Below are 23,714 nucleotides of genomic sequence, written 5' to 3'. Positions count from 1 at the left end.
AAATGGAGGAAAAAAGAAAAACCAAAAAAATGTAAGAAATTGAAGAAAAAACAAACCAAAAAATGCAACAAATGGAAGAAAAAACAAACCAAAAACTTCAAAAAATGCAACAAATGGACGAAAAGAAAAAGCAAATACTGAAAGAAACAATTCAAACAGTGCAAGGGTTGAAAACTGAATTAGAGACAATAATAAAACACAATATGAAAGAAGGCTGGAAATAGAAAAGCTGGGCAAACAGTCAGGTACTACAGATGCCAGCATAACCAACAGAATACAAGAGATGGAAGAGAGAATCTCAGATGTTGAAGATACACTAGGAGAAATTGATTCATCAACCAAAGAAAACGTTAAGTCCAAAAAATCCCTAACACAGAACATCCAGGAAATATGTGACAGCATGAAAAGACGAAACGTAGAGAATAGTAGGTATAGAAGAAGGAGAAGAAAACCACCTCAAAGGGGCAGAAAATATATTCAACAAAATCATAAGAAGAAAACTTTCCCAACCTAAAGAAAGACATGCCAATGAAGGTACAAGAAGCCTACAGAACACCAAATAGACTGGACCACAAAAGTCCCCTTGCCATATAATAATCAAGACCCCAAATATAAAGAATAAAGAAAGATTATTAAGAGCAGCTAAGGAAAAAGGGAAGGCAACATATAAAGGCAAACCTATCAGAATTACACCTGACTTCTCCATGGAAACTCTGAAAGCCAGAGGGTCCTGGATAGATATCCTACCAACACTAAGAGAACACGGAGGTCAGCCCAGACTACTATGCCCAGCAAAGCTTTCAATCACTATAAATGGAGAAATCAAGATACTCTATGACAAAACTAGATTCAAGCAATACATATCCACTAACCCAACTCTACAGAAAGTTCTGGAATGAAAACTCCAACCCAAGGAAGTTAACTACAACCAGAAAAACATAGGCATTAGATAATCCCACCTTACCAACAACCAAAAGAAAAAAGGGGTGGAATTCCACACATAATTCTACCACAAACAACCATTCCAAATCAAAGAAGAATGAGCAATCAATGGTCATTAATATCCCTCAATATCAATGGTCTTAATTTTCCCATAAAAATACACAGGCTAACAGAATGGAATGGATTCGAAAAAAAGAACCCATCCTTCTGCTGCATACAAGAAACACACCTCAGCCTCAAAGACAGACATTACCTCAGAGTTAAAGGTTGGGAAAAGATTTTCCAATCAAATGGATCCAAGAAACAGGTGGGGGTAGCAATCCTAATATCTAACAAATTAGACTTTAAAATAAAATCAATCAAAAGAGATCAAGGAGGTCATTATATACTCATCACAGGAGAAATCCACCAAGATGAAGTTTCAATTCTGAACATCTATGCCCCAAATACAAAGGCATCCACGTTCGTAAAAGAAACATTACTAAAACTCAAATCACATATAAAGCCCCACACACTTATAGTGGGAGACTTCAACACCCCACTCCCAACCCTAGACAGGAATACCAGACAGAAACTTAACAAAGAAGTAAAAGGGCTAATAGAAGTTATTACCCAATTGGGATTAACAGACATCATAGAATATTCCATTCAAATAAAAAAGAATATACCTTCTTCTCAGCACCACATGGAACCTTCTCAAAAATCGACCACATACTTGGCAACATATCAAACCTCACCAGATACAAAAAAATTGGAATAACTTCATACATCTTATCAGATTACCATGAGCTAAAATTAGAATTCAACAACAACACAAGTTGCAGAAACCCTACAAACTCATGGAAATTGAATAATGCACAATTGAACCATTCCTGGGACAAAGAAGAAATAAAAAAAAGAAATTAAAGACTTCTAGAATTCAGTGAGAATGAAGACACAACATATCTAAACTTATGGAACACTTTGAAGGCAGTGCTACGGGGTAAGTTCATAGAACTAAGTGCCCCCATGAAGAAACTGTAGAGTAGTTACACTAGCACAGCTGAAAGCTCTAGAACACAAAGAAGCAAACTCACCCAGGAGAAGTAGATGCCAGGAAATAATCAAACTGAGGGCTGAAATCAATAGTAGTAGAAACTAGGAAAACAATACAAAGAATCAATGCAACGAAGAGTGTCACGACCACCTCGACCAGCAAGGAAGACGCGACTCAGGAATCCTTCTCACAAGCAGTTTATTCAGGACCTTGAACAAATCTTCTGACCCCAGGGGGTGCCCGCCCACAGCTTAAAAAGGCCCTTGGGCGGCCAACCCCGGTAAGCCATGTGGCGACAGCAGATAGGTCCACATACGAGGAAGCAAGCCTGATATCCAGCCTTGACCAAATAAGGAGTTGTTTATCACAGAGAGCACTTGCTATAGGGCTAGCAGAGGCGGAAGCCAGCACCATCTTAAGGGTGCAGCACTTCGCAGCTCTCTACAGAATAGTTGGTTCTTTGAAAAAAAATCAACAAGATAGACAAACCATTGTCCAAACTTACCAAACAGCAGAGTGTGAACATGCAAATTAACAAAATCAGAAATGAAAAGGGGGACATAACAACGGACTCTGAGGAAATTCAGAGAATCATCAGATCATACTTTGAAAACCTGTACTCCACAAAATTCGAAAATTTAAAGGAAATGCACAATTTTCTGGATATCTACTTAAATAGACCTATAACCCCTATGGAAATCGAAGCAGTCATCAAAAATCTCCCAACCAAAAAAAAAGCCCAGGTCCAGATGGCCTCAGTGCAGAATTCTACCAGAAATTCAAAGAAAAGCTTATACCAATTCTTCTCAAAGTATTCCACGCAATAGAAGCAGAAGGGTCTTTGCCAAACTCTTTCTATGAGGCTTCAATAACCTTGATCCCCAAGCCACACAAAGACACAACTTAGAAAGAGAACTTCAGACCAATATCCCTCATGAACATTGATGCAAAAATACTCAATAAAATACTAGCAAATCGGATCCAAGAACACATCAAAACAATCATTCACCATGATCAAGTAGGTTTCATCCCAGGGATGCAGGGATGGTTCAACATACGAAAATCCATCAATGTAATCCACCATATAAACAAGCTGAGAAACAAAAATCACATGATCATCTCACTAGATGCTGAAAAAGCCTTTGACAAAACCCAACACCCCTTCATGATAAAGGTCTTGAAGAGATCTGGGATAACAGGGACATACTTAAACATAATAAAAGCTATATACAGTAAACCAACAGCCAACATCAAACTAAATGGACAGAAACTCAACGTAATTCCTCTAAAATCAGGAACAAAACAAGGCTGCCCACTCTCTCCATACTTTTTCAACATGGTACTTGAAGTTCTAGCCATTGCCATACGACAACAAAAGGAGATCAAGGGGATACAAATTGGGAAGGAAGAGGTCAAACTTTCACTATTTGCAGATGATATGATAGTTTATATAAGTGATCAAAAAAACTCTACCATGGAATACCTACAGCTGATAAATACTTTCAGCCAAGTGGCGGGATACAAGATCAACTCAAGAAAATCAGTATGTATAGATGATAAAAGGGCTGAGAAAGAAATCAGAGAAACATCACCCTTTACAATTGCCACAAACAACATAAAATACCTTGGGGTAATGCTAACTAAACAAGTGAAAGACCTGTATCACAAGAACTTTGAGTCTTTAAAGAAGGAAATTAAAGAAGACAGCAAAAAATGGAAAGATCTCCCATGCTCTTGGATAGGTAGGATCAATGTAGGAAAAATGGCAATCCTGCCAAAAGCAATCTACAAATTCAATGCAATCCCCATTAAAATACCGGCAGAATTCTCAAGCAGACCTTGAAAGAGCAATAATCAATTTTGTATGGAAAAACAAAAGACCAAAGATAGCCAAAACAACCTTACTCAACAAAGCAACATCCGGAGGTATCACCATACTTGACTTCAAGCTCTATTATATAGCTGTAGTCCTGAAAACAGCTTGGTATTGGCACAAAAATTAGACAGGTATACCAATGGAATTGAATTTAACACCCTGATATTAACCCACACATGTATGAGCATCTGATCTTCGACAAAGAAGCTAAAAATATACAATGGAAAAAAGAAAGCATCTTCAACAAATGGTGGTGGCATAGCTGGATGCTGGCATGTAGAAGAAGGCACGCAGATCCATGTCTATCACCATGAACAAAACTTAAGTCCAAATGGACCAAAGACATCAACATATATCCATCCACACTGAACCTCTTAGAAGAGAAAGTGGAAAGTACTCTTGAACCAATTAGTACAGGAGACTGTTTCCTGAACATAATACCAGTAGCACATTCACTGAGATCAACAATTAATAAATGGGACTTCATGAAATAGAAGATTCTGTAAGGAAACGGACACAGTCAACAAGACAAAAAGCAGCCCACAGAATGGGAAAAATATTCATTAACCCCACATCTGACAGAGGGCTGATCTCCAAAATTTACAAACAACTCAAGAAGCAAGTCTCTAAAATACCAAAGGATCCAATTAAAAAGTGGGCTACAGAAATACATAGAGAATTCTCAATAGAGGAATCTAAAATGGCTGAGAGGCACTTGAGACAGTGCTCAACATTCCTAGCCATCAGGGAAATGCAAATCAAAACAACTCTGAGATACCAGCTCACTCCTGTCAGAATGGCTAAAATCAAATACTCCAATGACAGTTTATGCTGGAGAGGATGTGGAGAAAGGGGAACACTCCTTCACTGCTGGTGGGAGTGACAACTTGTACAGCCACTTTGGAAATCAGTATGGAGATTCCTCAGGAAAATGGGAATCAGTCTATCCCAAGGCCCAGCAATTCCACTCTTACACATATATCCAAAAGATGCACATTCATACAAGGACATCTGTTCCACTATGTCCATAGCAGCATTGTTCGTAATAGCCAGAAACTGGAAGCAGCCTACATGCCCCTCAACTGAAGAGTGGATAGAGAAAATGTGGTATATCTACACAATTGAGTACTATCCAGCAGAAAAAAATGGAATCTTGAAATTTGCAGGCAAATGGATGACACTAGAAGAAACCATCCTGAGTGAGGTAACCCAGTCACAAAAATAGAAACATTATATGTACTCTCTCATTTACGGATTTTAGACATATATCTGGGGAGTGCCAGCATACAATCCATTGCCAGAGAGTCTGGGAAACAGAAACTTCATTCAGTGGCTGATGGAAGAAGAGGCAGACTCCTATGGCTAAGCACTGAGCTGAACTCAAGAAAGCCAGTAACAGAGAGGGAGGACTGATGACCAAAGGGATTAAGACTGGGCTGGTTTAACCCCCAGAAACAGCTGACCTGACAAGGGTTAGCTCTTGAATCCCAGACTGATGCCTGGGAATCCAGCATGGGACTGATCTAGACCGCCAGAATGTGGGCATCAGTAAGGGGGCCTAGGCAATCTATGGGGCCTTGGGTAGCAGATCAGTATTTACCCGTGGCATACAAATGGACTTTGGGTTCCCATCCCACAATGAGAGAGCCACTCTCATCCTTGACTCTTGGGGGAGGGTCTAGGCCTTGCCCTGGGTGAAATGACAGACTATGAACACCCCATGGAGGGTCTCACCCTCCCTGGGAAATAGGGGGCACTGGGGGTGTTGGTGGGAGGGAAAAGGAGAAGGACCTGGAATTGACATGTGAAGCAACCTTGTTTCTAATTTAAATTTAAAAATAAAAAATTAAGAAAAATAAAGGATGAAATGATAATAAAAAAGTGGAAAGCAGATAAATGTGGTCACATTGATAAAAGACAAAGAAATCCAGTGACAGTCCCTTCTAATACCTCTACCCAGAGGACATGCACAGCAATGCAGTTTCAAAGAGTGGTTCCATTTAACACAGATCCATCCTGTCATGGTCAGGCCTTCATTCTCTTATTTTAAGGTGGTCTGACAAATAGTTAGAATTGTGTAAAATCTTTTATCTGAAAAAGTTCACTCTGTAGCTCGGCTTTTCCTTCACTAAGTATAAAATTCTTGCGTAAATTCCCGTTTCTGACCACATACATTACAGAATGAGTGGTAATAAGTCCTTCACCTCCCTTTGTAGTATTCAGAATAGCAGTTATTCAGCAAATAATTGGTAAATGAAATTAAAATAGTTTCTGTGTTCAATAAAAGTAAAGGTAGGTGGGAAAGCCCAACTATTTAAAACCAATTCTTTGGAGTAGTAGAGAGCGCGCTCTTACATCTGTGTTGTTAATTAAGTATCCTACTACGTCATTATTACAAGTTTAAGAGTTCTTTTTTTTAGTGGCAAAGGGATGCATTTATTGAATGCTTCCTTAGAGGTGTAGCTTTTACAAAAACTTTTAAGATCTGTGTCCTCAGGGTCCATAATATGCCATCAGTTGACACTAGCTTGGATCCCTGGTAGTCTCACAGTGGAAAGAATGAATCAGTTGCTGTGAATTGTCCTCTGACTTCTGACCTCTACGTGAGCACCTTGACATGCCCCAACACCCCAAACACATGCACACATAAAATAAAAATCAAAAGGAATTGCAGATCTGTTTACAACATATCTTACCATCCTTACTTTCCAGATGAGGAAACTGCGGATTGTAACAGTCAGGTGATTAACGTGTTCTGGGGTTAACAATCACATCTAGGATTCCTTGGCTCCCATATTAATGACAATCATGATGGTTTCTGCAGAAGGCAAAACACAGACATTCTAAAAGCACCCTAGGATAACTGTAGAAATGGCTTCCACGGTGTTGTATAAATAGGATATGTATATTCTGTGATTTGGAAGATTCCACTAACTTCCTTCTTTTTTTATCATTTTTTATTTTGATTTTAAATAGCTTGTTTTACATGTCAATCCCAGTTCCCTCTCCCTACCCTCCTCCCGCACTCCCCTTCCCCCTCCCACCCTATTGCCAAATCCTTCCACATAGGGGATATCTAGAGTCTGTCATTTTACTCTGGGTAGGGTCCAGGCACTCCCCTAAGAGTCCAGGCTGAGAGAGCATCTCTCTTTGTGCTATAGGCACACGAAGACAGTTTGTATATCAGAGATACACACTGATCCTCAGCTCAGGGCCCCATAGGTTGCCCAGGCCTTCTCGCTGACACTCACATTTGGGGGGTCAAGATCAGTCCCATGCTGGCCTCCCCACTGTCTGTCTGGGGTCCAAGAGCTCTCCCCTGTTCGGATCAGCTGTCTCTGCTGGTTTTGCCAGCCCATTCTTTGCCAATTTGCTCATCACTCCTCTTTCTCTGTCACTGGGTTCCTTGGGTTCAGTTCAGTGATTAATTGTGTGTTTGCCTCTGCTTCCATCAGTCACAGGATGAAGGCTCCCAGATGGTTATAGACATCAAGTTCATTATCAGGAATGGGCATTCGAGATGGTCTCTCCACTATTGCTTAGCTTGCCAATTGGTGTTATCCCTTTAGATCACTCGAGGTCACTCTGGTGCCTGATCTGCCTTCTATCCTATGATTCCCTCTTCCCCCTATTTCACCCCCACCCACTCAACTTCCTGTTCCCCCATGATCAACTCTCTTCCTCTTCACCCCCTCTCTTCTTCCCAGCTCCCACTCCCCCCCACCCCTCGCCGTGTTCCCTATCCATTCAGAGGATCTTGTCTCAATCCTCTTCTCTTGGGTACTATGCATATATGCATATTTTTAGGTTCTTTCCTGTTTCCCAGACTCTCTATCTGTGGAAGTGCAGACTGGCACTATCCTGATCCATGTCTAAAATTCATATATGAGTGAGTACATACCATGTTTGTCTTTTTGCGACTGGGTTACCTCACTCAGGATGGTTTCTTCCAGTGCTATCCATTTACCTGCGAATTTCAAGATTCCATTGTTTTTTTTTCTGCTGAGTAATACTCCATTGTGTAAATGTACCACATTTTCTCTATCCACTCTTCAGTTGAGGGGCATCTAGGTTGCTTCCAGGTTCTGGCTATTACAAATAATGCTGCTATGAACATAGTGGAGCAGATGCCCTTGTTGTATGAATTTGCCTCATTTGGATATATGCCTAAGAGTGGAATTGCTGGGTCTAGTGGTAGATTAATTCCCATTTTCCTGAGGAATCTCCATACTGATTTCCAAAGAGGCTGTATGAGTCGGCACTCCCACCAGCAGTGGAGGAGTGTTCCCCTCTCTCCACATCCTCTCCAGCATAAATTGTCTTCGGTGTTTTTGATTTTAGCCATTCTGACAGGAGTAAGATGGTATCTCAGAGTTGTTTTGATTTGCATTTCCCTGATGGCTAAGGATGTTGAGCACTTTCTTAAGTGTCTCTTGGCCATTTTAGCCTCCTCTATTGTGAATTCTCTATTTAGTTCTGTACCCCACCTTTCAAGTGGATCCTTTGGTGTTTTGGAGACTTGTTTCTTGAGTTCTTTGTAAATTTTGGAGATTAGCCCTCTGTCAGATGTAGGGTTAGTGAATATCTTTTCCCATTCTGTGCCCTGCATTTTCATCTTTTTGACTGTGTCCTTTGCCTTACAGAAGCTTTTTAGTTTCAGAAGGTCCCATTTGTTAATTGTCGATCTCAGTGCCTGTGCCACTGGTGTTATGTTTAGGAAGTGGTCTCCTGTACCAACTCGTTGAAGAGTATCTCCCACTTTCTCTTCTAAAAGTTCAGTGTGGCTGGATTTATGTTGAGATCTTTGATCCATTTGGACTTAAGCTTTGTACAAGGCGATAAACATGGATCTATCTGCAGTCTTCTGCATACCAGTACCCAGTTATGCCAGCACCATTTGTTGAAGATGCTTTCTTTTTTCCATTGTACAGTTTTAGCTTCTTTGTCAAAAATCAAGTGTTCATAGGTGTGTGTGTTAAAATTAGGGCTTTCGATTCGGTTCCATTGGTCTACCTGTCTATTTTTGTGCCAATACCAAGCTGTTTTCAGGACTATAGCTCTATAATAGAGCTTGAAGTCAGGTATGGTGATGCCTCCTGAAGTTGCTTTATTGTATAGGGTTGTTTTTGGCTATCCTGGGCCTTTTGTTTTTCCATATAAAGTTGATTAATGTTCTTTCCAGGTCCTTGAAGAATTGTGATGGAATTTTGATAGGGATTGCATTGAATCTGTAGACTGCTTTTGGCAAGATTGCCATTTTTATTATGTTGATCCTACCAATCCAAGAGCATGGGAGATCTTTCCATTTTCTGGTATCTTCTTTGATTTCTTTCTTTAAAGACACAAAGTTCTTGATATACAGGTCTTTCACTTCCTTGGTTAACACTATCCCCAGATATTTGATGCTGTTTTTGGCTATTGTAAAGGGTGATGTTTCTCTGATTTCTTTCTCAGTCACTTCATCATCTGTATATAATAGGCCACTGATTTTTTTGAGTTTACCTTGTATCCTGCCACATTGCTAAAGGTGTTTATCAGCTCTAGGAGTAGCCTTGCTGAGTTTTTTGGGTCACTTATGTAAACTATCATATCATCTGCAAATAGTGAAAGTTTGACTTCTTCTTTTCCTATTTGTATCCCCTTTATCTCCTTTTGTTGTCTTATTGCTGTAGCTAGAACTTCAAGTACAATATTGAAGAGATATGGAGAGAGTGGACAGCCTTGTCTTGTTCCTGATTTTAGAGGAATTGCTTTGAGTTTCTCTCCATTTAGTTTGATGTTAGCTGTTGGTTTACTGTATATTGCTTTTATTATATTCAGGTACGTTCCTGTTATCCCTGATCTCTCTAGGACCTTTATCATGAAGGGGTGCTGGATTTTGTCAAAGGCTTTTTCAGCATCTAGTGAGATGATCATGTGGTTTTTCTTTCGCAGATTGTTAATATGGTGGATTACATTGGTAGATTTTCTAATGTTGAACCATCCCTGCATTCCTGGGATGAAGCCTACTTGATCATGGTGGATGATTTTTCTGACGTGTTCTTGAATCCGGTTTGCGAGTATTTTATTGAGTATTTTTGCATCCATGTTCATGAGGGAAATTGGTCTATAGTTCTCTTTCTTAGTTGTGTCTTTGTGTGGCTTGGGTATCAAGGTAATTGTAGCCTCGTAGAAAGAGTTTGGCAGTGAGCCTCCTGCTTCTATTGTATGGAATACTTTGAGGAGTATTGGAGTTAGCTCTTCTTTGAATTTCTGGTAGAATTCTGCACTAAAGCCATCTGGGCCTGGGCTTTTTTTGTTTGGGAGACTTTTGATGACTGCTTCTATTTCATTAGGGGTTATAGGTGTGTTTAGATTAAGTGTGGGGAAACAGGAGTCATAGTCTAGGATACGTAGAAATGGTTGACTTTATCTCTAGGCAGGTAGGACCATTTAGGAACTTATTTAAACCTTCCACATTTGTAGTTTATGGTGGTTGGGCTTCTCCTTGATCACAGAAACAAGGTCAAATTTCATAGCTTATTTCTAAGGATGCTTTGGGGTTTTAGCTTTCATCTGTAATGTTCCACCTACATGTGTCCTGGTTCCTGCCTTGACAGAGTGGCTGTGTTTTTTCTTAGGTTGCTCCCTGCTTTCCAACTGACCTCTCCCTCTCTACCCAGGACTTTGTTCTCTGGGCTCTTCCAAAACCTTCCCACATTCCAAGGCCTAGCTTAATCTCTAGCAGCTCTGTTTATAGGCTTGGCCCAATGAAAATTTCATGGTTTTCAGGAATGCTTTCCGGATCCTTTTTAAAGACATTATCCTTTCCTCTGAGTCCTTTGGCACTAGAAACCATTACATTCTAACATTTAGTTTTCATGTGTTTGTACCTTGTGACTTCAATGTGGCTAGCCTGCTGAGGAGTTCTTTTAATACATCACTGTCCAGCTTCTAGAAAGAAAACACCCAGTAACCTTCAGGGGGTAAAATGGGAAGTACCCTAGCCTCACAATAAAAGTCCTCCAGGACTTCATGCTAGGTCAGCTGCGTAGATGAGTCGAAGCCTTTAGGCTGGCGGGAAAACTTGCCTCTCTCTACAGAACATCCTTTACCCACTTCTTTAAAGTGTTTATAGAAGAACTAGAAAGTTCTCAGCTCACAGCCTAGGGCCCCGCCTCAGAGGGCGGTGGAAAAAGGGGTGGGAGCTGGAGAGTTATTCAGGCTCAAGGGGATTCTTGACCAAGCTTTCATTTTTAGGTTTTACACTTTCGTACATTGCAGTTTTAAGTTAGCAAATTGAGGGCGTGCTAACTGAGTAAATGTCGAGTTCTGGGTAAGGTTTTCAGCATCGGGAGCTTTATGTTATTTGTCTTCCTCATTACATTTCCCACAGCTAAGAATGTGCCCAGGGTTCAGCCCTTTGGTCTCCGCAGCTGCCTTCTAGAAGCAAAACTGTGAGCAAACCCTAGACGGGCATGTGGGGGAGCTCCCAGCCCGCAGTAACAGGCTGAGAGAATCGTTGGACTACAACTCCCAGGGTGCATTGGCACCATCGAGAAGGGCGGGTGCTCGAGGAGAGGCTGGCAGGGAAATCCCGCCCTGCTGCGCAGCAGCAACGACACAAAGCCCGACTTTACAACCTCCCCGAGAAAGTGGAAGTAAGAAGGCTTAGGTGGGGTAGCTGCCCGGAGGAAAGCCAGGACCAAGGGGGCAAACCCAAAATGCGAGACGGGGAAGACGGTGTAGGTGGGAACCGAGAGGGGCGCCTGTCACGTTTGTAGCCCGGGAGGGGGCGGCCTGGGTAACTACTCCCGCCGCCCGCGCCACGGTCCCCTCAGTCTCCCGTTAGTCCCGAGTGCTTCCTCCCAGAGCGGCCACTGCCGGCCAGGAAGCGGGGGCGGCGGCGGCATCAAGCTGGGCCGTAGCAAGGCTGTCGTCAGCCTCAAGTGCTGAGCGAAAGCGCGGGGCCAGCCAAGCGGACGAGTTGGGGGGCCGGGGTGAGGACGTGTGTGGCTCGTCACAGACACCCGGGAGCAGCGTGAGGCGAGGCGAGCGGGGGCGCCCGCTGCAGCTAGTGGGGAGTCGGGCGGAGGGGGGTCCGAGAGGCAGCACGAGTGTGAGGCGCTCCCGGGGAGACTGGAGCGCCCCCCACGCGCCCCGACAGCCTAGCGCTCGCCCGCCCGGCCGGCCGCCAGCCATCCCTCCGTCCCCCGCTCGCCGCCGGGCTCGCTTCTAGGCGGGCTGCGGCGGGAGCGCCGGGCGCTGCTGGGGCCAGATAAGGGGAGCGACGGGGTCGCCGCCCCCGGGCCGGGCGGGCGGCGGGGAAGGCGGGGCGGCGAGCGAGCGCGGGCGGGCGGGAGGGCGGGGGCGAGCAGAGGCGAGGAGGGCGGGCGGCGGACTGGCGGCGGGGCAGCCGAGCGAGCGAGCGCGAGTGAGCGAGAGAGAGCGAGCGAGCGAGCGAGCTGTCCGCTGTGCGCCGCGGGCCCACGCCGCAGTGTGTTTCGTGGACGGCGCCTTCCCACACAGCCCGGCCGAGCCCAGCTTGGCAGCCCGCAGCCCCGGCCGCGATGTTCCGCCGGACCCTGAATCGTCTGGTGAGTACACTCGCTGCGGCTCCAGGCGGACCGGGCTAGCCCGCCTCCCTGGCCCCTTGGCTCCTTCCTGGTCGCTGTGGGAGGGGGGCGAGGGGGACGCCCACCCTCCCTCCTTTCCCTTCGGAACGGAAGCATGCTGCCTCGTGGGGCCTGGGTGGGGAGACAGGTGGGGCTCCCTGCTGTCCCACCCCTGCCTCCGGGAGGAACTCTGCCTCTGGACTGCTAATCGTCTTGGAGCGGCAGACGCGGGGAACTCGGGGTGTGTGTGTGTGTGTGTGTGTGTGTGTGTGTGTGTGTGTGTGTGTGTGTGGAAGGGGGGGCGCTCCCCGGGGATCCCTCAGTTTCCCAATTAGTGGAAGATGGCGTTTGATTATCAGGGAGGAAGCTTTCTTTTGTTTCCCCTGCCATGAGCACATGGAGGTAAAGCTAGATCTGTCACTGTGGCCCCACAGAAGAGGCAGGGGGCTAGGACAGCCCGAGGCTACAGCACGACTCAGCCTCGCCCCAGCCTCGGCGGCTGCTGAGCGGAGACCGGGCAAACTTTGGGGACTCAGCCTCCAAGCTCACCTTGAGGGCAAGATAAAAAGCCCGAGCCGCTGGCACGGTGGGCTGGGGCCAGCAGCGATGGCCAGGAGGCTGCGCCAGCGTTGCAGAGCCTGGATCCGCCTCGCTTTACACTCACCTGCAGCTCAGCCCCTCCTGCCACCTCTCCCTAGCCCCCCACCCCCGAAAGGGCAGTTGTATTTCTGTGGGGAGTTGGGCCTGCGCGGGGGGGGGGCTGAGGGGCGATTTCTGGCTGCTACTGACTTTTTGAATTAACCTGTTTACCCCGAGGGTACATTCAGAACGGAGAAAGTACAGCAGTTTACTTACACGCCGCCGTTTGTGGCAACTTCCCTAATTTCCACAGGAGGCGGCGGGAATAGGATTTCATTTCTGCCCGGGATATGAAACAGAGCGTTCATCCTCATTTTTTTTCTGTAGTTAAGGGGGGGAAATGCTGAGTGCTCCCCCCTTCCCTTCCCACCGTCACCCTTGGGATAGACTTAAAAATTTGACATTTTGATACCGTTTGTGGAGTCATTTCTAGTTAAGTGAGATATTTTTCGTAGGTCTGATGAATTTGCCCTTATTTTTTTTCTACATTTGAAACTTTCACAAACGTCCCCTGCTTAATAATCACATAGTTCCCTTTTAGGATATCATCAGGATAATATAATCTGTTGAGGTTCTGCTAAATGTTTATGTCACTCAGAAACATGAAAACGAAGGTGGAGGTGATTAGTACCTGTGGCACTTAGCAGCAAAGGTTGTTCATATCAAGGATCGCAAAAGTCCATGGGAAATGGATTGTCCTGGATGCTTTGCTGAAGCAAGTGACTAAAATTTGTTCTCACATTTAGCCTGAGACTGTAAAAGAGCATTGTAACTCCTAGTTCTGTTTCACATAGGTTCTCGTGATTTGGAAGTGTTGTTTTGGGGTTATAAAAAGGGAAAGGTGATAAGAAAGCTAATTGTAATGCTAGGAAGAAGGGTAATCTTTTCACATGGCACTCATATGCTACAAAATAACTGTTCTCCGAGTCATGTTAAATTCATTAGCACAGAATTAAGATGCTGACATCCCATCCCCATTTTTTAAGGCTTTGGGCATTTGAGATAAAACACACAGTGTTGATCCAAAAGCAGTTTTCCTTTGCTGAGAGTGATCTGCATCGCCTCTGTAAAAATTAAGCAGTCCTGGCCCACAAAGCTAGGGTATGCAGTAGAATTTGCAGCAGTTGTTAAGGTGCCAGCCTGCTGGTACTAAGCATTTCTCCCAAGATTTCTGCAGAGACTCACTTTTGCTAACACAAAAGGGAGCTTTGACCTCATTGTTTCAACCAAGGTGTCCAGCTGCTTGCATTTTACTGCACAACCCTGACTATAGTTAAGTCCCGGGAATTTGTTCCAGTGTTATTAGCTGGAAGGTTCTTAGGAGTTCTGTCTGAGCCCTAGGCCTAGAGCAAGGAAATAAACTGCAAATCATTGCACTGAATATACCATCAAACATTTTCAAATTCTCACTGCTAAAAGTGGCTTTAAATTTGGGGGTGGACTGAACAAATTTTAAATCCCTTTCATTAGTAAATCACCATTGTCATCTACATGGAGCATATTCTTTTAGTAGTACACACCTTTAAATCACTACATCAGTAAATTAAAGACTTAACTGGAGCTTACACGGCCCAGTAGATGTAGTACAAATTCAGTGTTACTCTTACAATGGTTTAAATATTTTAGATATATGACTGTGAATTCTTTCAAAATCAATTATGCTTTTTTTGGCAGTCATGTGCATCTGAAGTTGACTTTGAATGCTGTATAATTGTAGTAGTGTTGGTTATAGTTGTTGGTCATTGAACAGTAGAGGACTATATGTTAAAAAAAGGCTTTCTTTGTATCTTAAACCTGTTATGGGAGGCACAAATCACTTAGGAATCTCCTCGTCTTCATATAGCTCAGTTGTGTTTGTGAGTCATTTTTAAAATGTCATTTCTTTCCCAAGATCTTCTCTTTTTGAGCTGAAAGAAATAGTGATTAATTATTCTTTTAAAAGACAGGGCCATGGCGTTACATCTTTGCCAGTAATAATTGTCATTTCTGATAAATTACAACTTTAAAAAAATTTTGCGACTGGGTCTATGTTCACATAGTGCACATAGCCTTAGACTCAATGACCTTGAATTCCTGATCCTTGCTTCCACCTGGGATTGCAGGGGTTTTCTACAATTGCTAGTATCACTTTCCCTTTGACAGCTGTTAGTGGGTTTTTGCTTGTTTCTTTGATGTTCAGGAACAACAGCTGTTGCTATCCTGGGACTCTGTGTAGCCTAAGCTAGCCTTGAACTCACAGAGGTCCACCAGCCTCTGCCTTTGGAGTATTAGGATCAAAAGCATGTGCCACATCTAGCTTCTTACTGCTTTTTGCAGTTAGTGTTGCTCCATAGTCTGGGCTGGCTTTGAATTCTCTCCATCCACGGCCTTAGCTTTCTTGGATTATAGACTAGCATTATTATGCCCAGGTTTTGACAGTTAGACAGTATGAAGTGGAAGGAGATTAGTGGATTTAGTGTGCAACATTTTGGGAGTTAGACCTGTGGAAGTGTCTTAAGAACACTACTTGTTCTTAGTCACCATCTCTGTAAAAATAACAAATATGTAGTAATAGCTTTGCCTGTTTGATTAATTTGCTACAAAGGTATATTTAGTTGGAAGTCTGGACTAGTTGAAATTAGGATGGACTTTGGACTTCAAAGTCATTCTGTCTTTTTTTCCTTTTTTATTTAAATTAGAAGCAAGCTTGTTTTGCATGTAAATCTGAGTCCTCCCCTCAACCTCCTACCCTATACCTTTTCTGCTCCCCAGGGAGGGTGAGGCCTTCCATGGGGGATCTTCAAAGTCTGTCATATCATTTGGAGCAGGGCCTAGAAACTCTAGGCCAAGAGAGTATCCCTCTGTGTGGAATGGGCTCCCAAAGTTCATTTGTACACTATCGATAAATACTGATCCAGTGCCAGAGGCCCTATAAATTGCCCAGACCTCCCAACTGACACCCACGTTCAGGGGGTGTGGGTGGGTCCTGTGCTGGTTTCCCAGATATCAGTCTGGGGTCCATGAGCTCCCCCTTGTACAGGTCAGCTGTTTCTGTGGGTTTCTCCAGCCTGATCTTGACCCCTTTGCTCATTACTCCTCCCTCTCTGCAACTGGATTCCAGGAGTTCAGCTCAGTGTTTAGCTGTAGGTATGTGCATCTGTATCCATCAGCTCCTGGATGAAAACTCTAGGATGGCGAATAAGGTAGTCATCCATCTCATTATTGGGGAAAGGCATTTAAGGTAGCCTCTCCACTATTGCTTAGATTGTTAGTTGGGTTCAACCTTGTAGATCTCTGGACATTTCCCTAGTTCCAGATTTCTCTTTAAACCTATAATGGCTCCCTCTATTATGATATCTCTTTTCTTGCTCTCCTCTGTTCTTTTGATGCAATCTTCCTGCTCCCTCATGTCCTCCTCTTCTCTTTTCTTCTCCCCTTCTCTTTCTCCTAACTCCCTCTCCCCTCCCCCATGCTCCCAATTAGCTCAGGAGATCTTGTCCCTTTCCCCTTCTCCTGGGGACCATATATGTCGCTCTTAGGGTCCTCCTTGTTGCCTAGCTTCTGTGGTGGTGTGTATTGTAGGCTGGTAATCTTCTGCTCTATGTCTAAAATCCATATATGAGTGAGTACATACCATGTTTGTCTTTTTGTGACTGGGTTGCTTCACTCAGGATGGTTTCTTCTAGTTCCATCCATTTTCCTGCTTATTTCAAGATTCCATTGTTTTTTATGCTGAGTAGTACTCCATTGTGTAAATGTACCACATTTTCTCTATCCACTCTTCAGTTGAGGGGCATCTAGGTTGCTTCCAAGTTCTGGCTATTACAAATAGTGCTGCTATGAACATAGTGGAACAGACATCCTTGTTGTATGAATGGGCATCTTTTGGGTATATGCCTAAGAGTGGCATTGCTGGGTCTTGTGGTAGGCTGATTCCCATTTTCCTGAGGAATCTCCATACTGATTTCCAAAGTGGCTGTATGAGTTGGCACTCCCACCAGCAATGGAGGAGTGTTCCCCTTTCTCCATATCCTCTCCAGCATAAACTTTCATTGGTGTTTTCAATTTTAGCCATTCTGACAGGAGTAAGATGGTATCTCAGAGTTGTTTTGATTTGCATTTCCCTGATGGCTAAGGATGATTAGCACTTTCTTAAGTGTCTATCAGCCATTTTAGATTCCCTTATTGAGAATTCTCTATTTAATTCTGTACCCCACTTTTTATTTGGATTATTTGGTGTTTTGGTGACTTGCTTCTTGAGTTCATTGTATATTTTGGAAATCAGCCCTCTGTCAGATGTGGGATGGATGAATATCTTTTCCCATTCTGTGGGCTGCCGTTTTTGTCTTGCTGACTATGTCCTTTGCCTTAAAGAAGCTTCTCAGTTTCAGGAGGTCCCATTTATTAATGTCATTCTGTATATTAATGAAATTTGTAGTGATTGTAAGAATTTTATAGTTTTGTATAAAGTTTTATAATCCGTGGGCTTAAAGGGTTGTTGATAGTCTGTCACAAATTTCTCTTAGTTTATTAAATTATTTCTTGCTAAAGGTTCAAATAAAGTATTTTGATAAAGTAAATTAGGTGATTTTGTTGAGTGGTTGCTGTCAATTTAATTTGTTGAAGGGATATTAGACAGTGCAGATCATTGATAATAAAAGCTTATTAGTAGTGTAGAAAAATAAATTTCTATCATTGATTCTAGAAGTACTTAAAGTGTATTGGTTCTATAAAGAAAATGTCTTACCAAAGTGAGTGGGGAAATTTAGGCGACATCAAAGGGTGAGAATTTTAAATAAGGCTAAAAATGCAAAATAAAAATGAAATAGGTAGCTGATTTATTACTTTGAGTTCAGGGTAATGCTACTTTAATAAAACAATATGTATAAAGGCAGTTAACAAAATAATTCAAGTAACTGATTTTTGTTCGAGAAGCAAGGAAGTTTTTGGCTTTCCTGTGAAATTACAAGGGTAATTATAAGTTTTTTTTTCTGTTTCATTTCCCTAATAAACTTGTCCTATTATTGATGAGTGTCAAATATACTGATTTCATTTTGCTGTATTTTGAAATCTGTCTGCATATATGTATTGCAGTATTTTTGCATTTGTATAACTATTAACACACATCTGTACATTTTTGACATCTGCCAGATCTGACAGTTGAACTTGCCCCTACCTAAAAGCTATATTGCATTCATTATGATTGCCTTTTTATTTGTATGACTTTCTAGACTAGTCTTTCTCAAGTGGGAAAGAAGTCCTAATCCATAGGGCATCCATTATATATAATACATTCAGTTTTCCTAGATGAAGGAGAAACCCCAATAGAGAAAGGGTGTCCTAGACTGAAAACAATTGGGGGCGCTTTAAACACTATACTTGGTACTTAATAGATGTTTAATGAATAACTATTGAGAATATAGCTTTTAAATGTTTCACATAGATAATACTCTTTACTTAGGAGCTGTGATTTATAGTGACACCTGTTCAAAGAATTAGCTTGTTTTGTTAAGTGGAAGAAGTAAAGGCTGGTTGCTTATCAACCATGGTTGATCAGTTCTTTCAAAGAGGGCAGACGTATAGGATGGAAAATAAAAATACATTTCACTTCCTGATGTTGAGTTTCCTGTATATTTATAGTGCTTTAAAAAGATAGCCTCTGAGAGGTCTGAAATCACTGAGATGGGATGCTTTCACTGGTTGGATGTGCTTCACAAGTTTATCCTATTCACTTAAGGTTTGTTTTCTGACCTGTTATAGGTGGAGATCAGCAGTAATCATAAAGCAAACATATTAGTACAGCTACAGCATATGTTAATACTACTGTAGATTAATGATGACTGAGTGTTCAGCACTGCAGATCGGGAAGGGCACAGGATGCCCTATCCATGTAGGCAGACATCCCCTCAGTTACTGCATTGATTGCAAAAGACGTACTTTTTAGATGGTGTTAGATTTACAATATCTGGTTTAGGAAGCTGATTTGTATTTGTAATATACTGACTATCGTTGATAGTATACCCAAAGTATTTAATAGAGTGTGAGATGGTTGAAGAAGTCTATCAGGTTCAAGCATGTATCATTTGTTTCTTAGGCTCCTCTAGTCCACATTATCTTGAAGTATTAATGTGACAGTACTTTCCTAGTCCCATCCTCTTCACCAATATATTCTTGGAAATCTCAAAACTGTTTTTGACAATGATTTGACATTAGCACAGGTAAACTGTAGATGTTCAGTAAGTACTTGTGAGTTGTTTTGAACTGAATTAGCAATATAAACAGAGTTATTAATTATCAGTTGAAAAAGCAGCCACTAAGAAGACTCTGTGTTTTAGACTAAGTTTTAAAAAAAAGTATATAGCAGAGGAATAATATCCTTTTCACTGGACAGTGTGCTATGCTATTACTTTGAATGAGAAAAAATAACAATTATGTGTCCCGCTAAGTGGTCAAGAAAAGTTTGCCCTTTACTGAAACGATTCTTCTCTATTCATTAGAAAGAGAACCTTTAAACCTTTCCCTTTTCTTGGCATTTCATAAAACTGTGATTAATATGCTATCTTCAGCTTTTAAAATTGTAGGTACATTTGTATGCTTTTTTGTTAAGTACAGTTGATAACACATTTTCTAATGCCATTAACACATCAAATCTACTTTGAAAACCAAAGATGCAGTGTTAATTCTAGAAGAGCTTTGTATTACTTTTTTGTTTGTTTTTGAGATTGGGTCGTCTCTATAGCTCAGAGTGACCTAGACTCATGATTTAGCCTGAGCTGACCTTAAATGCTGAATCCTCCTGCTTTAGCTTCCCAAGTGCCACCATGCCCATTTGCTTTATGTCATTTTACTCATTGTGGTAAGTGTAATTTATCTAAATTCAGAATAATCCCTACGTAGTATTTAGTACTAAGAATGTAAGGATAGTTCAAAGGCAGAACAAGTCAGGCATGGTGGTGTATGCCTACAAACCCAGTGATGGGGGGATAATGAGCCCAAAATGCAACTTGAGCTACACACTGAGTTCTAGGATAGCCTGAGGCACAGGATACCCTGTCTCACATAGCCAAAAATAGGAGCATGGGGCAGAGGAATAGCACATCATGAAGGATTTGCAGTTGTGTTGTGAAATAAATCTCAACCCTGTTTGAAGGCTGTTAGGAAATACCAATATTGAAAAAAAATTACTTCCAAGTTCAGTAAGCTAGTCAGCATTGGAGTTGAGTCTGTTTCTGAAACTAATAGAAATCATACCTTTTCAGTGCTACCACAACCATGCTTCTCAATAATGAGTCATTTCTTTTCATATTGTTGACAGCATTCCCTCTTTGTCACTTGCAGCAGAAGAGCAGCCTGCCTGTAGTAAATTGATGCACCCAGTGGGGGAGCCAGGAAGTATTGATGTTTCTGCCAGTTTAGCGTCAACACTTGCTGGTTTCCTCTCTGGAGTATCACCAAGTTCGTGGATATCTGTTTGGACTTTCATAACTGCCCAAATCTCTCCTTGTTCATGTATGTGTTTATATTCCCAACATTCATTTGCATCTTTCTCATATATCATTCTATACATACCTTAGCTCATAGACAATATGTGTATAAATATCATTTTAGTCAATATAATTCCATATAGTAAGCACACCGATGAGTATTTTTATTGTGATACCCCGTGTGTGTGTGTGTGTATTTTTATTGTGATACCCCATAAATATTTTATTGTAATATACACATATATATGGGGGGAGAGAGGGAGAGAAAGGAATTATCGGACTGATAAATTTAAGGCAATACTTATAATATTATTTTATTTCAGGATGAGTTTTGAGTTGGATAATCAAGGAAATCCTCAAAAACATATTTCTGGTTAGTTTTAAGTTTCAGGCTATTACTGTTGTAAAGGAAACGTAACAATTCTGCAGCAATCTAGTAGATTGCCAGGGAGCAGAAGTCAGTAGGGAACTGTCACAAATAACAGCTGGGTAGAAAAGATTATGTAAGCTATACCTGTTGTGAGAGCAGTAGGGATGTCCTTTAAGCTTCACAATTAATCTACTTTGTGGCAATGTGGATTAAGGTGTCTGAAGTATAGTACACAGCTCAATTTACTTCAGCTTCTTTTCATTTCCGTTTATTTTAAAGAAAGCATAAGGTAGAAAAATAGCTCACTGTGTAAAAAAGTATTTGATTGATGACCTGAATTCAGATTCCCAGAACCCACATAAAGCCAGATACAATAGTCCAAGTGCATGTAATCCCAGTGCATCCCCACTGGGAGATTGGAGACAGAGACAAAAGAGTCTCCAGAAGTCCACTTAGCAAAGCAGAAGGTGTGGTGGTTTGAAAGAAGAATGCCCCCAAAGGGAATGACCACTGTTAGAAGGTATGGCCTTGTTGGAGTAGGTGTGGTCTTATTGGAGGAAGTGTGTCACTGTAGAGGCAGTCTTTGAAGTCTCCTATGTGGTCAAGCTACTGCCCAGTGTGAAAGTTCACTTCCTGTTGTCTTCTGATCAAGTTGTAGCCAGTACCATATCTGCCTGCATGCCACCATGTTTCCCACCATGAACCTCTGAAACTGTAAGCCAGCCCCAATTAAATATTTTCTTTTATAAGAGTTGCTGTTGCTATGGTGTCTCTTCACAGCATTAGAAACCCTACCTAAGACAGAAGTTGGTACCAGGGATTCAGGGATTTCTCTGAAAGGCCTAACCATGGCGGCTTTGTTTGGAGGAATTTGGACTTTGGTACTTGGTTTATGAAAGCAGCAGGCCATACTAGTAGGAGCATGGAAGACAATGATGTTGATAATGATTTGAACTGTCAGGTGCTAGCTCAAGAGGTTTCTGAAGAGAAGGATTTTTAGTATGTGGTACAGAGACCAGTCTTGTGATAGTTTGGTATAGTGTGGCTGCTTTTGACCTTGTCTGAAAAGTTTGCCTGAGGCTAAAGTGAAGTTCTGGATTAATTCCCTTGGCACAGGAAATCTCAAAACAGCCTAGAATAGACTCTGTCATGTGGCTATTAGTGTTAACTCTGATGAAGATTTGTAATGAAAAAGGAGCAAACTGAGCAAATAAAAATACTAAATGTACAGTTGGAGAAACAGGACACCAGGAAGTAGAATATAGCTAAATCCTCTTTTCAAGGAGACAAATTAAGAAATGGAATAAAGGGAATGGTGACCTTAGGGCAAGGTCCCACCCAGCTAAATTTCTGATTTGTGGAAAGGAAAGAAAAGCTTAGAGCTTGGTATGATTGTGCAAGTTTTTTTTTTTTTGTTGTTTTTTAGTTTTACAAGACAGGGTTTCTCTGTATTGTTTTGGAGGCTTTGGGTCCAGCCCGGCCTCGAACTCACAGAGATCTGCCTGCCTCTGCCTCCTGAGGGCTGGCATTAAAGGTGTGCACCACCACAGCCCGGCTGATTGTGCAAGTCTTTAATCCCAGCACTGGGCTGTCAGAGGTCAGCATGGTCTATAGTTTCAGGACAGCCAAGTGTAGGAAGTGAAAAATAGAAAGCTGGTGAAGATGTAATTGAACAAGGGGGCCATGTTCCAGCAGTTTGGGCCACATGGTTCTGGTTTTATAGTAAAGGATAGAAGAAATAGGTTGTGGAATTGCCTCTTCACATAAAGAAAGCTGCTGAGGCCAGGCGTGTGTCAGGGGTGTCCCTGAATGGAGGCCTAGTAGAGAGGGCATTGCCTTAAGCTGTGAATTCGAAGCCTGGATTGTCCTGGAGACCCCAAGATGTTGCAGATGCTAGAGCTATGGGATACCTGCTGAGGAGAGCTGCTAACAGGGAGTGGAACCAGTCCAAGAGAAAGAAGTGCGTTGCAGTCAACAAGGTTGAAAGGAATTGGAAACCTGAAGAGTGTTTTCATGTCAGATACGGAGATGCAGAATTTGGATTCTGCCAGGCTGGTTTTCCATCTTGGTTTGATCTAGTATTTACTCACCGTGCTCCCTTTCCTATGTTTTGGAATGTTGATGTATATCCTGTGCCATTTTATGTTGGAAGTATGTGATATGTTTTTTTTATTTTGGTTTTAGAGGGGATTACATTTAGGAGATTATATGAATCTCAGAAGAGACTTTGAACTTTTAAATATTGTTGAGACTGTGATAGACTATGGAGACTAAATGCGTTTTTGAATTACCATATGATTGCAAGCATTTGGGAGCCAGGGAGTGGTATGTGGTGGTTTGAAAATAAATGGCCCCTAGAGGGAATGTCACTATTATGAGGTATGGTCTTCTTGGAGTAGGTATGGTCTTGCTGGATGAAGTGTGTCAACCATGGAGATGGCCTTTGAGGTCACCTATATGCTCAAGATAATTCCCAGTGTGACAGTTTACTTCCTGTTGCTTTGTGATCAAATTATAGCCAGCACCATGTCTTCCTGCATGCCACCATGCCCCCTGCCATGATGATAATGGACTGAACCTCTGAAAGTGTAAGTGAGCCACTGCAATTAAATGTTGCTGTGGTCATGGTGTCTCTTCATAGCAATAGAAACCCTAAGATACAAAGTGAGAACTGACATTTGTCCATATGTAGAGGCATACACACATACATGCACATGTGCGCGCGCACTCGCGTATACACACACACACACACACACACACACACACACACACGGGCTGGTTCTAGCCTCTCAAG

At 42.2% G+C, this 23,714-nt stretch overlaps 1 protein-coding gene across 1 annotated transcript in view; it reads left to right on the top strand.

Annotated features, from left to right (window-relative positions):
* Positions 1-12,224: 12,224 nt before the first annotated feature.
* The window catches only part of Atp11c (ATPase phospholipid transporting 11C), a 175,621-nt gene continuing 164,131 nt past the window's right edge, over positions 12,225-23,714 (top strand). The window contains exon 1 of the mRNA XM_040744669.1: positions 12,225-12,430. Within this exon, the coding sequence (XP_040600603.1) occupies positions 12,404-12,430 (27 nt within the window). The 5' untranslated portion in view covers positions 12,225-12,403. The remainder of the gene's footprint in view (positions 12,431-23,714) is intronic.

The sequence above is a fragment of the Mesocricetus auratus genome, unplaced genomic scaffold (genome assembly GCF_017639785.1).
Source record: "Mesocricetus auratus isolate SY011 unplaced genomic scaffold, BCM_Maur_2.0 Super-Scaffold_100003, whole genome shotgun sequence".
Lineage (NCBI taxonomy): Eukaryota > Metazoa > Chordata > Mammalia > Rodentia > Cricetidae > Mesocricetus > Mesocricetus auratus.
Note: the sequence above shows the minus strand (reverse complement) of the source record. Positions and strands in the feature narration are given on the sequence as shown.